Raw genomic sequence first — 14,045 nt, 5'->3', positions numbered from 1 at the left:
TTCCGGTGTTCTTATATGAAGGTGTTTATTGTAGCTCACTGAGCTAGTTACGATAACCACTCACTTAATTTTAAGACAATGGAAAATTTACTGTTGCAAAAGAGCCCTTTGCCCCCTGAATCCGCCCCGTATATCTTGAATAGAAAGCTAAAAATTTAATAAGTCGTTACAAAATGTAAGGAACTTTTAGTTCCAAATAACTTAGGTCTATCGGTTAAATGAAGTGTTCGGTCTTACTTTCGACATTTTTTCAGTGAACCTTACTTTGAAGTTTACTACTTCTAAACAACTCCCTTTGTCCATTGTATAAACTTGCGAGTTTTTTACTCATAATATTAGGCAATAGTTCCAAGGAAGAGGAATGGTAACCCTTTCAACAATCTCATTTTCAAGAGCTACCAACGACACTGTAGCGTCAGGTGTTGAACTATACTTTTGTTCCAGACGTTCCTTGACTTCCTCTGGAGGCTGCCACCCATGTTCTCTCTTCTTTACATCATTAGCCTCATACGAGATTTTTCCATAGCGTCGCTGAGTTTCCAGGAGCACTGAGCCATCTGGATAACCGAGATGTGATCCTGTTGTGGACACTAAAACGAGATGAGAATAATATCTTAGAAAGTTTCTCTTCAAGCGAATAGTCAAACGCCAAATTAATATCTGATTTTTAAAAGCTTTTTGCTTACTAATCAGTTACAGCTACCATCACTGACATCATAAAAATGCGGACTAGAATAAGCTTTAATTTTGGTTTAGCAACTTACTGGAAATGGTGTTTTTCATGGGACGGAGGTACAGAACTATACATTAAGGAAGTTAGTTAAGAACCCAAAGCATGATGGAAAGCAAGATAGATGATTAAACAGGCGACAGCATAACCACTAATCCAAACCATGAATGAAGCGTGCAGCTTTAATTTTATGCCTACTACCTATACTGGATGTGTGAGGCATTGGCATCATGTAGTTTTACGCAGTAGTAGTTTTGCAACTCTTTAAAGCCAAAGATATACAGTTAAGCTTCAAAACTCTCAAGCGAACAACGTTGGGACCAGAAAAATTGTTCTGACCAGAGCTTGAGACTAACTTTTTAACTCACTGGTTTACTGGCTAGTGACATGTCAAATTTTACTAACCAAAAGTAATTTTTTACTAGTCAAGTATATTGATTTCTATCAAGAACAGTTGACTTTTCCGAGTTTTCATTAGCCAAATGGCTAGTAGGAATGCTAAACCTGGTAGCCAAGACCTAAATTTTAGTAGCCTTTGCCTAGTTGGCTACCGTTAGTCTCGAGCCCTGTCTGACTTTTCACTTATGGGAGATAAACAACAGCACGTGCTTGTATGTCGCTGCGACAAGCACATTGTGACGAAGTGTCCATGTACTGGAGTATTCTGATGGCTGAGGTTCGACTGTGAGGGATAGTATCACCTTGCAATTGCTTCGAAATAAGTCTCAAATTCAAAACTGATTTAAAATGACTAAATGTCAAATTTAGAGACGTGATTCTCTCCCCAAGCGGCGACATATAACAAGGAATATGCAGGCTGTAAATTCTTTTAACCACGGCTTACCTTCAGCGCCACTTGCTTCCTCTGGGTGCTCTTGTCCAATTACGTCAGCAGCGACTGGATTTTGCTTATCATTCTCCATTTCATCCACAAATTCAATCTGTTGATTAAGATCACGGAATAGTCAGTGAGGCTGCTAAGTTGGGGCTCTTTCTTTGCTATAATCCCGATTGGAGGGCGGGATCAGACTAAGAATATTTTTAAGGAAATGCCATATACCTTTTTATTACCATTTGTGACAGAAAAGGATCTTCTTCGATACATTCATGCAATGGAAAATGGTACCCCCTTCACATACTTGTTGGGAGGCGCGGTGGCCTAATGGTTAGTGCGCTCGACTCCGAGTCGAACGGCCCGGGTTCGAGGCCTGGCCGGGGCGCTGCTTTGTGTTCTTGGGCAAGACACTTTACTCTCACAGTGCCTCTCTCCACCCAGGTGTACAAATGGGTACCGGCGAATTTACTGCTGGGGGGTAACCCTGCGATGGACTAGCATCCCATCCAGGGGGGTGTAGCAATACTCCTAGTCGCTTAATGCTACGGAAACCGGGATAAGCTCCGGCTGTATGGGCCTCATGGCTCGGACACAGACTTTACCTTTTTTTTACCTCACATACTTGTACAGTATTTTGGATATGCATCTATTTTCTAAACTTTTTAAAATACTTGAAGGTATCAATCGTCCGGTGAGTCTGTACGAGTCACTTTAATTGATAGGCTCTTTTAATACCGAAATTAATCCAACTCGGCATAAGAAATCTTACCAATTAAAATCCAAAGCAAATACATGCAGCTTACGCGAAGCGCAGGAAAATGGAAAATGAGAGTCATTCCTGGTTTTGGTTTACTTTCCGTTTATTGAGAAAGTGGCGCGAGTTAAAAAAAAAATACGACGCGTACTAAAGCAAAACCAAAGCACGAGCGAATTACTAGTTTCTACAAATATACTCAAGTGAAAACCGCGTTATGATCAGTGAGGTAATTCACAATAAATCGCATTGTCCAACCTCGTTCCCAGACCCTGGGAACGAGGTTGTGCATTGCCTTTATCACCTTATATATCTCAGACGTCTCAGTAGCATCGACAATGTTGAACTGAATAGATGATGTCGCTTTTGGTTTGGATTCAAACTTTTGTCCACTTTTGTTTGGATCAAAGTAATGCAGCAGCGCCTCTTCGTGGATTTCTCTGTGTTGTTTTCTCCGCAAACATTTCTAACAGAAATTTACAGTGACCTGAAGTCACTTGAGGTAAAGCGTTTCTGATTGTACTATAATTTCATTTTGAAGACTGGCTTAAGCTTATGTCTTCGGCGTTTATGTGAAGATTTATAAAAGTGCTAAAGATAGAATCGTACTAAAAGTTTAAAAGCCGAGCTCGCGATCGGCGATAAAAAAAATAGATCTTGTAGATTTTGAGGCGATTGTGTCATAGTAATGTCACTCGGTTAATTCTTCGAGGCATGTAATTGTTATTTATATCTGTCTTCTGAATGTTAATCTACTTTAATTTAATAAGAATCGCATCCTTTCATTATTTATACGTGAGGAAATGTTTGTCAAAATATTGACCATGTGGTCATTTCCGGCCGCAAAGAAATAAATGAGACCATTTCTGAAGTTTAAATTTCTATCTTTCCATGATGTGTATTGTATTGCCAGACATAGATTTACGTTTCTTTTGCTTTTTGTTGTATACAGGTAATTTGTGGGATTAATAGAATGTGTAATTTGTAAACAGGATTTACAGAATTCAGAACTGAGGACTTTCTGAATTACTGGTGAGTTAAACTATGGATTATAACAAGTTCAGGTAGTTATTGATCTCTTCAGCCAATCTCAGCAATTCCCATCCTCCTCATTCACTACCTGAGACATTTTTAAAAGATCTACTTTTTGACCAGACATTTGCCTACTTTATAAAAAAGCTGTTTGACATTTTTTTAAGGCATGTATTTTCAGTTGTTAGATGGCCTTCAGTAGCATTTTAAACTACAGCTAGCAATGTAAAAAATTCAGTGAAGACTGACATTTTTTTCTGCAAAATTATGATCAATGAAAGGAAGAGTGCAAAGAAAATTGATTTCTTCCTCCAGGTAGACTGTGCAAGGTGAAACCATTATATGCTTACCCAAAGTCCCATGTTTCTCTGGAAAGATCAACAACAAAAAATAAAAATCCATAAATGTCATTTGGCTATCTAGCAAGTGGAAAAAATTATTTAATCCACTAGCCCATAATGAAAGCAGTCAGGGTTTTTTTTTCACACACTGAAAAAGGCCATTTAATATACACTCTGCATGCTGGGAAAATAGCAATTTCGTTAAAATAAACAGTTTTTGTTTGTTTTGTTTCTATTTACAGGTGACTTGAAGAGTGCAATGACATTCCTCTTAGTCAATTTATATAAATGAACTCAAAAATACACATTGTGTTAATGTAATAAAATTGTCACATGATTGATTCCCACATGTTGCCAGTTTAAACCTGAATATACTTTAGTGACATTTATAGCTATTTATGTAATATGAACATTCCAGAACCCAATAAGGCTACATGTGAATACTGACACTTAATTACATGTACGTTTTGAAACCATTCATGGTTCATGACAAAACTATTTTGTTTTGGCATGATTGTAGAATACCCCGGCACTTTTTTTGCATAACTGAAATGACTGCCACCGCAGTCCGCAGTCACCATACAAATATCAAAATTGAAATCATGCTGAACTGATTTTAATGTCACCGCAGTCCATGGTCCACAGTCCGACGCAAAAAGTTTGGTGTTTAGATTGCCTGCCACCGCTGTCCGTAGTCATGCATGCCACCGTGGTCCGCAGTCCCATAGTGAACACATGGGACAGAATGTTTTGTGTTTAGAGAGGCCTACTTATTCATTTCGGTTAGTCTAATATGCACTTTGGTTAGCCTGTTCACGGTTAGCTATCTATATTTGTTAGGGCAACACTATATATTGTTAACATGTAGAATTCTGGGTACACTACGGACGACACGGACGGCGATTAGGTTGCTTGTGGTTAGCCTTTATATTGTGTTCAGGATATCTACTGTTCTTAAATCCACTATGGGACCGCGGTGGCAGGCGATTATAACATTTACTAGCATTTCTTAGAATCGACTATGGGACTACGGGCCCCGGTGGCAGGCGATTAGCAGACTTTGTATTATTTTCAAATAAAACACTATAGGACTGTGGACTGCGGTGGCAGGCGATTACAACAATTAAATCCAATTTTGATCAATGGACTGCATGACTGCAGACTGCGTTATGAGTGAAATATAACTTAACAACAAAATTTCACTGCGGACTGTAGACCACGGGAGCAGACGAATAATGACGGGTATTCTACAATTGCTCCTTTGTTTCAATAAAAATAATGAAATTACAGAGAATTTACGAAATTATTATTGCAGACCATAAATTTACTCTAGCACAGGCTAAAGTGTCTTCAATAGTGTAAAGGTCGGGACCGTGAACTATGTCGACAAGTCGCAGTGACAGGTCGCGGCGACAAGTCGCTCCGTGTGTAGTGCTTACAACTAAGTCGCTGCAACAAGGTGTTTGTTTGGTGCACAAACAGCGAATTTGGAAGAGTGGGAATGCCAGCTAATTTTCCATATTCAATATGACGTGTCGCCTAGTGTGTCCCGACCTTAATGGCAGTTTAATTATAATGTGTGGTTCCAAAAATATCCATACCTACCCCAAGGATGGACCCTTCCGACCCCCTGGAACTTTCAGTTTAGCTTCATACTTTCTTTAAAAAATTTGGGCTATTGCACCCTCCCTCCCCTTCGGAATTAACATTGACCATCCTTGGGGTGAGTATGGAATTTTCTGGAACTGCACAATGTAGGCATTTACTTATAAAAGTAAGCTGCAGATTGATACACACTAATCTATTTTTTTAACCTTTTCACATTTTCCTGTTTTCTATGGAATATATAATTATATATTGTTTTTACCGGTTTCACTTGTAATAATAATAATAATAATAATAATAACAGTTAGAGTCTGAAATAAGGAGCACCGCCGGATGAAGCTATGATGCCATTTTACACATTCACGCGGCACACAAACCTTTTATTAAAGTGGTCAGGCACTTCAGTATTTTCGACATATTTTGAGGCACTAATCACAGCGAAGCAAGGTGTATAAATAGCGACGCGTAAACAATCGACCTCATCGCCTAATGAAGACTAGCAGTATTGCAGTCGAAACGTAGCGATCAATATCTCAAAGCGATTCTATCGTGAAACAAACGATTAAACGTTCATTCCTATCTTAAACCACGATGAACAATACTCACATCTTTAATGATACAGTTCATGTTATGTCGTTATATGTGTTATCATACAATAACCGAGCTATTGCGCGCGTTTTGATTGGTCCGGATGCCTGTTATCTTTTAGAGTACAGACGCACAGATGACGTCACGGGGTGGTGTGACTCGCGCGCGTGATCAGAGTTCATAGTGCAAATCAATGTTGTTGGAAGAGTTTTTGGAAATAGACAGTGAATGATTTGAGAAATTATCGAAATATGTATGAAAATTTTTATTCGATGTTGAACTGTTGGACGACGCCACGACAAATCAATGAATGGCGGTTGAACGCTATGTTTAAAGTTTACTGATTTACACAAGTTTCCAGATGGAATAAAGGTTAGTTTTTCCATTGATTTTTTGATTTTCCTTTATTCTTTTATTTAATCGGTTTAACAGTGTTCGTGGTTACCGAAAATTTAATCGAAAAAATGAAAACAACTTAAACTGAAGTGTAGTGAAGTCGTCTGTTATAAAACAAATAGATTCAATTTTTCCGTGGGTCTGTTCAGTTATAGATCACAGAATACGCCACTCGCCTAGCGGCTCGTGGGCCACTTTTTTGTTCATACCACATTTTGACGTCATTTGTGATCTATAACTAAACAGACGCACGGCAAAATGGAATCTATTTGTTAAATGTTTCATGTAGAACTTCAACCCTAACGCTTGAAAATAGCTATAGCTGCCATTTCTTAAAAGGCTGTTACATGTTGATGTCCATACATTGTTATGGCTTAAAAATGCAAGTAAATATTTTTCATGCGCGCGATTGGTCTAATGATGTCAGGTGATAATGCAGCCAATGGATGGGGAATGCTCGAGGATATTTACAAGCTGGCATCTCCCAATAGAGAAACTTTAAAGCTCGCAGTGTTCCTTGAGCTCCGCTCTGATCTGTAAAGCTGTTCCCTTTTTTGAAAAGATAAGTGCATATTTTTACGCTAAACGGAGGTTATTTTTTATTTATAACGCGAAGAGGAAAAACTGCCACGGTTATCACATTGTTACCTCTGTCGGTTGTAGAAGCATTTTCATACCTCCTGTTCGATGTCTAAGGCGGCTGGTGGATCAATGCCTGGCTCTTCCATTTCTGGTGGTCGCTTTGGTTTTGGTACATAATTAAAGCGCTCTCCCTTCTTGCTTGGATCAAAGTAATGCAGAAGTGCCTCTTCGTGAATTGGCCTGTGTTTCTTGTTCCAAGAAAAGATGAAGCTCTTCCTTCCATCTATGAGTTCTGCGCGAAATTGGTGACAGATGGCCTTTTCTGCCCATCTTGAAAGGAAACGCCGTTCTTGTTCGTAGTCATCTTTGTAATTGTTGTCTTCACCAACGATAATCAAAACATTTTCATCTTAAAAAAGGAAACGGGAGAGGTAACAGTGATGCACAATCGAAACAAATGTCAGCAAATACATTCAGTGTTGTTTACATTAAATATTATTTATCTGACCTTACAGCCTGCTTAGCCTGTTAGCTCCGCCCGAGGTCCAGCCCCTTACCCTTTTGAATAGCATTTTGACAGATAGGTACCCTTTCGTATACTTTCATAGAAAAAAGGTACCTCTTTCATATACCTACACGACACGACATATACTTAAAACAGGACGTTTCCTTGATATTTTTATGTAGACGATACAGCCATAAGTTGCGTTTGTTCGAAATATTTAATTTATATAAAGGCCTTGTTAAATATATTAATGACAGAATTTCTTACCTTTTCATATGCCAAAACTTGTGAAATCCCTGCCCTTTTATATACCAGAAATCTGAAGAAGGAATCCCTTTCGGGCGGAGCCTCCCCTTTAGGCCATTAAAGGGAGTACCCCTCCCCCCCCCCTCCCTCCCGGGCTGCTTAGCTGCCGGGATGCACGACCGAGTGCGAGTGCTTTGTTTACAGAGGGTCCTGAATTAATAGGGGGGGTCCTATATCCCAGCTCCCAGCCCAATTTTGGTCCAAATCCCAGTTCCCAGGCTTCAAATCCCAGTTCCCAGGCTAATTTTGGTCGAAATCCCAGTTCATAAAGTATAAGTATAATGACTATTTAACAATTAGACTACGAGCCCGAGTTTTCTATGAGCAAATAGTCAACGAGGCGCAGCCGAGTTGACTATCACTCATAGAAAACGAGGGCGAGTAGTCTAATTGTTTTAGTAGAAACTCTAAAGGATTGCAGTCCAAAACCTACAATATTGTGCACTTTGAAGACAAAAATCAAGAAAATTTACCGCCTAAAAGCTACTCGCGCGCGCGACTGTTTTCTATCGGCGAATAGAAAACAGTGGGAGAACCAATCAGATTCGCGGATTTCCAATAGAACACAGCTGAGGTTCTACTAATACAAATTAGAGGGGCAAACTGTTGATATTATTTGGATATTTTTCGTGCGTGCCAGGTATGCTACTTGTTTTCTTTGCTGCTTTCTTGGGCATTTTGCCTGCGTTCTTGCTGTGCTGCCCGAGGTCGTTGACCCTGAGATCCCCGGGGCTGTTGACTCTGTAGCTTTCTCCAACACAATGTTCACAGATGCCTTTCTAAATGTCGTAACCCGTTCTATAAGAAGCGTGAAGGCGCTCTCTTCGTGCTGCCCGCTTCAACGAAATCCACATAAAAAGAATTCAATAACAAACTCGCCAAATCCTCTTTCGCAGCAGATTCTTCAGCTCACCAATTCTCCACAATGCTTGCCTGCACGTCTGCAGGTCTGCAGGGCTAACAAACCGCTGATGACGGACATGACATGACCGAAGCGTAAAGCCTGGTAACGAGAACTTGCAATAGGAGGTCAAAGCGTGGAAAAATACTGACTATTGTGCGTCATCAAAGTGGAATAATTCGAGTATTTGTGAGAAATTATAGAGTCAGAGACTAGCAAGTCTCACAAAAGAAAAGAAATCCCATTCCCATTTTCCAAAGTTTTTGTCCCATTCCCAGTGGTAAAATCCCAGTCCCAGTGCACGAATCCCATTTTCCCAGCCCAAAAAGAGGCAAATCCTAGCTCCCATTTTACCCCTTCAGGACCCTCTTTACAGCGAACGGCGAAGTCGACTGAGCTGCGAATCGAAGCCGCGGGGGAATTTCGCCCGCGATTTTTCTCGCGCCGCGCTCATCCCGCTAGCTACGCAGGCTACTGACTTTACAGTACTGTTTACCAGGGCCGTAACTAGCAAGAGGCAAGACGAGGCACTTGCTTCGTCTAGATTTTAATCCAAAATTAAAAACAAAATATTTTAAGTTGGGAATTTAATTCGCAGTTGAAAAAGATCGATTTTTTTCCAGAAGTACCTAACGAAATGTGTTTAACACCAGAAAGAGTTTCAGAGGGATGCTACTAAAAGTGGTAACGGGGAACCAGGAACGACCGGGAACCGGGAACCGGGAACGAGTGTACAGCGGTAATCCGTATAAGAATTCAAAATGGCGGACGAAAAAAACACAGAAACGGAGTAAAATGTAGCTTACTGATGAAGGTAAATGCTTAGTGTTACCAGTCCAGATTATCCCAATATATTAGGACAGGGCCATCTGGCCTTTCAGCCAATGGGAAGGTCCGAAGCCGCCTTATGGTTCACCGATCGTGGCGGACGAACGCAGACATTTGCAAACTTGTGAACGTGCCGATCGCTATAAGAAGAATTCGAATGTTTATTTCTTTCAAGAAGGAATCTTTCAACAAGGCCAGTGTTCGAATCCACATTTACACACAACGCAACGCAAAGGACGGCTGTGGGAGCAAGGAGCTTGCACGCTGATCAATAGCTTCGAAATACCTCATTTCGAAAATCAAATTATGTTTTATTGAAATGCAGTCGAATAGTAGGGTAAGTCATAATATGCTGTATTTTCCACTACAGTTGCGGGATTGGTTTCATTTGACAGGATGGAACCTATGTGTTGCGTAACATTAGCAGATATATATTGGCTTGGTTTGTTATCCGATCGATCATACGTGCGTAAATTGTTGCGTGCTAGTCATATTTATGTATTGTCCCACTCTCGTTAACAAAGTTCCCAAGTACATCTATCTTTTGACTTAAAAACAACTTTTTTCTGGCATCTGTAGGTTGTTAGATAGTAATATGAATGGTGACTTTTATTTTGCTTTTGAACCAAACAATTTTTGTAGGCAACACTGAATATTAGTAGCATTTCCAAAATGCTATTCAGTATAATACAGTGTACATCATTGTCCCTGAAAATCACTTTTTCTTCGTACTCATGGTATTGCATAAAAGGAAAAAATTAAATTTAACATGTGCTATTAATGCTGTACTGTAACTTTTAATTGTAGTTCTCCAGGGGTGTATAATTACACTGATTTTCCTTTTTGCAACATCCACCGAGTGTTAGGATGGACATTAAAATAAAGACAACCTTGTAATGTTGTGAATATTAATTTTCTGTATATGTCATTCCCGAACTGCATGCATTCATTCTGAATTCATATCATTGCGAAAAAAATAAAACTGGTTGCATGCCATAAATAACAAACTGCTCACAAATGATGTGTTGTGCTGTCCTACTGATAATTTGTACAAAACACATAGTGTTTGGAATTCATTTACAGATTCACCAAAACAAACTATGACACAGAAATATACCGTAATGCAACACACTGAGCTTTGCAGGAGGCTGTCAAGAGTTGTGGGCTGGAAAGAACATCCCCCAGTCACTTGTACAAAACACAAAATGATCAGCAGACAGAATGAGAAGAAAATAATTTCAAATTTATTTTAATTTTACAGTAGGTTAACACTATTCTCTATTTGTTGTCTGTCCTTTAGTCAACTGCAAGAGCCAGATCTGCAAAAATGAAACACAGCTATGATCAGTGTGCTGAAATATAACAGCATACAATAAACTGGTGAACAGCGATCACCAAATAGTTATTTTCTTTTCATAAATGGAACAAATCTTCATGCAAAGTCCAAGATACTATGCCATGTTTGAAAACCAATGATGATCAAAGCACGCAAAAGACACAATCTGTTGTAAGAAGTACATGTGTATCGTGATTGCAATAGGGGTTACAGAATCACAGCTGTTGGTTAAGTCTGAGTGTGAGCCCAGTGGCCCATCAAGCCTGAGCTTACCTTGGTTTCCATAATCAATTATAGCATTAGCGACTGGTGGTTTGGGGAGGGGTGTTAGAAATTTTCAGAAATTAATGCATGGACTCATTTGGAGTTTGTCTTTTCTATTACTGGCCACAAGGTAAACATTGACATTGTAAAAGTATTTCAACAAGCAAATTGGTGATTTCCAAGTGAGGAATTGTGCTTGAACTTTGTGTTAACTAAGCATTCTTTATGATTCAATGTGGTTCACAATTGCACTTGCCATAGTATAAATTGCCAAACTGTCTAAAGAATTTCTTATACACAGTTGCATGTCCTGCTGACATGAGGTTTACAACCTTGTGACAGAAGTTCTCTATTTCTTTTATCATGAAATAAATACTCAAAAAAATTTCCTGCAATTTTCATAATTATTGTTGCTTAATAACAGCAGCTGATATCAGCATGCATTTTAGATGCACGACGGATGGAAGTTCGGTTAATCCACCAGAATGGAACATTCCACATTCGATTATTTTCGTAATGAAAGTTGGTCTTCAGCCTTCGGCATTTCGTTGGCGCAAATTATACTCAGTGCGCCACGATGTATCACATGAACAGAGCTTAGCCCAGGAAAAAAAAAAAAGAATTGACTGCCTATAAAGAAATTTTGGTTGTTCGTGGAACAGTTGATTTGGTACGCGTAGTATTGCTGCGTCGAACTTTTAAAAAAAGTCTACCAAAAATCCAGGTTGTCTACCTTGCCCAGATTGCACACGATGAAACTTTATGGATGTAACAATCGGGGAAAAATATTTACAACTCCAGGAAAATATTAATGATTCTTCACCTACCTTGCAACTCGTCCCAAAATTCCGCCTGCACCTTCGTGAGTCCTTTATAGCGAACAAAAGCACACGAAAAGTCGATTTGCTCCGACAATCGAATTCGAACGCTAGTTCCCAGTCCCTTTTCTGTGTTTTCGTCCGCCATTTTGAATTATTTTACGGATTACCGCTGTACACTCGTTCCCAGACTCCGGTTCCCGGTTCCCGGTCGTTCCCGGTTCCCCGCTCCCCGTTACCACTTTTAGTAGCATCCGTTTCAGAGCTTGTAGTTCTCCAAATTTTCTGGATGGCATCCCCCAGAACCTCCTAGCAAGGATTTACTTCGTCTATGGCAAAGGTCTGATTACGGCGGCCCTGTTTACATCCAGGAACGAGGTAACAAGGGCGTTATTATTTTACGGTTTCCTAGATGGCGTAAAATAATAGATCTTTCAACCTTGGATTTACATCCATGGTGTCATATATTCTTACAACAAGCAAATGACTCTCGATGGCGTTGCTGTCAAAGGAAACGACGTTGTTGTTGAAGGCATAAATAAACGTACTCGGCCTGTCTTAAGACTAGTACGCCCCACTGCAACGTTGCATGACTTTTTTCTCTCCCCGTTGACAAACAAAATTACAAAGCACTGGCTACATGAAAGATTGAACATTTCATTGCGACAAGATTTTTACATTTTATTATTCATGTAGGATGCAGAATATTAATCTACGGAACAAGAGTTTCCTGGAAACTACATATAAACAAACAGAGCCCCGATGTAAACGAAGCAAACTTAAAATACCTAGGCCTGACCATAAATTTCAGACTTACCTGAACCAGCTCGCTTTTTGAGAGCCGTATAGATCTTTCCGTAGCCGCTGTCTTCGTTGAACGAGAGACGGCATTCGTGTGCATGTACAACGAACACAGCGAAATCCAATCCTCTCAAATTAGGAATTGTTTTCTCAGCAACATCAGTAATTTGACTTCCACTAAACTGATGTTTCTCGATTTTCGAAATCTTGAATGCAACATTCTTTTCAACGGCTGTCAGTAGGGATTCTACCTCGCTTAAACTGCATAAGTTGTCACAATTAAAAAGGTGAATCGTCTTCCGCTTTGTGCTCGCCATCTTTGCATCTGACTGTTTTGTGCGGAATGGTTCCGAGAAAAAGCGTACAGGTCACGCGACTAGAAATGGTCACGCAAACTACACTTCCCATCCTTGATCCCAGGCTCCCCCTCCTTGTCCTCCGTTGTCGCTGGGTTAGCACTCGTAGAGACGGCTTAAAAGAGGGTCCTGAAGGGGTAAAATGGGAACTGGGATTTGCCTATTTTGACTGGGATATGCCTATTGTTTCACTGGGAAAATGGGATTTAGGTAACTGGGACTGGGATTAGGAAACAAAAAATGGGAATGGGAAGCATGTCAGTACATGACTAAACCTGCATATTTGTGTGGCGTTTCTTACATGCAACTTGTTCGCTAAAATGAAAAATTCAACTACGCAACAAATTAGCGCGACATTTGCAAGAAAAATTGTCGTAACCTTTGTCTAAAGCTATAATGAATAGGTATTAAACCCACAAGTACTAAATATTTGAATTTAACATCTGTGCGTGCGTTTCCAAAGGAGCTGTCGATTATGGTTTGGTTTCTTCAGCTTCCCCCCCTTTTTTTGGGGGGGTGGGGGGGGGGGGGGCTGGGGCTGACAGATTTCTGAGAATGCGCATGCAGGTCAATATTAATTTCTGGACTCGCTCAACGACGCCTGCGCCTGGGTTCACCGAAGGGACTACATTTTGGACAATCAAAACAACAAATATATTATGCTCAAGCCCGGTTTTCCATACACTGGGAATTTTACTACTGGGAATGGGATTTGGACAAAAAAAAGGCTGGGAAATAGGATTTGGGCAAAATTTGGGCTGGGAAATGGGATTTTGTACCCCCCCCCCCTTCAGGACCCTCTTAAAAGGACGCTTTTGACTGGTTAACCTGCTATTGCACCTTTAACGAGCACTGCCGTAACTTGTAATGACTAACCTTGTTGTTAACGGATGAAAAGGAGAGAGAAAGTCTGAGACTGAAATAATTATTTCCATTTTATTGTTGAACTCCGGAGATTAGAGATGGAAAACTTTATGCAGACGTAAATTATTTTGCCAAACAGCAACTGATAACTCAGGAACTGCGGAGAAAACAGCTTTGGATAGTAAGACCTTTGTCAAGCTCAT

General features: G+C 40.0%; 1 protein-coding gene across 1 annotated transcript; it reads right to left on the bottom strand.

Annotated features, from left to right (window-relative positions):
- Nucleotides 1–6: 6 nt before the first annotated feature.
- LOC144663053 (uncharacterized) lies at nucleotides 7–13,046 on the bottom strand. Its single transcript, XM_078523991.1, has 4 exons — nucleotides 12,639–13,046; nucleotides 6,959–7,272; nucleotides 1,575–1,671; nucleotides 7–590 (listed from the first exon to the last, which is right to left on the bottom strand). The coding sequence occupies exons 1-4, from the start codon at nucleotides 12,937–12,939 to the stop codon at nucleotides 328–330; spliced, it is 975 nt and encodes a 324-aa protein (XP_078380117.1). The 5' UTR covers nucleotides 12,940–13,046; the 3' UTR covers nucleotides 7–327.
- Between the last annotated feature and the right edge of the window lie 999 nt (nucleotides 13,047–14,045).

This window comes from Oculina patagonica, chromosome 8 (genome assembly GCF_052425735.1).
Source record: "Oculina patagonica isolate OP01 chromosome 8, crgOcupat, whole genome shotgun sequence".
In the NCBI taxonomy this organism is placed as follows: domain Eukaryota; kingdom Metazoa; phylum Cnidaria; class Anthozoa; order Scleractinia; family Oculinidae; genus Oculina; species Oculina patagonica.
This window is presented reverse-complemented; position numbering and strand designations above follow the sequence as displayed.

Excerpts from the sequence above, each read along its gene's own strand:
- LOC144663053 (XM_078523991.1), bottom strand. The coding sequence starts at position 12,939 with ATGGCGAGCACAAAGCGGAAGACGATTCACCTTTTTAATTGTGACAAC. Across the intron at positions 1,672-6,958 it reads CCTTAGACATCGAACAGGAG|ATTGAATTTGTGGATGAAAT; the intron begins GTATGAAAATGC and ends CTTAATCAACAG. Across the intron at positions 591-1,574 it reads GGAAGCAAGTGGCGCTGAAG|TGTCCACAACAGGATCACAT; the intron begins GTAAGCCGTGGT and ends ATCTCGTTTTAG.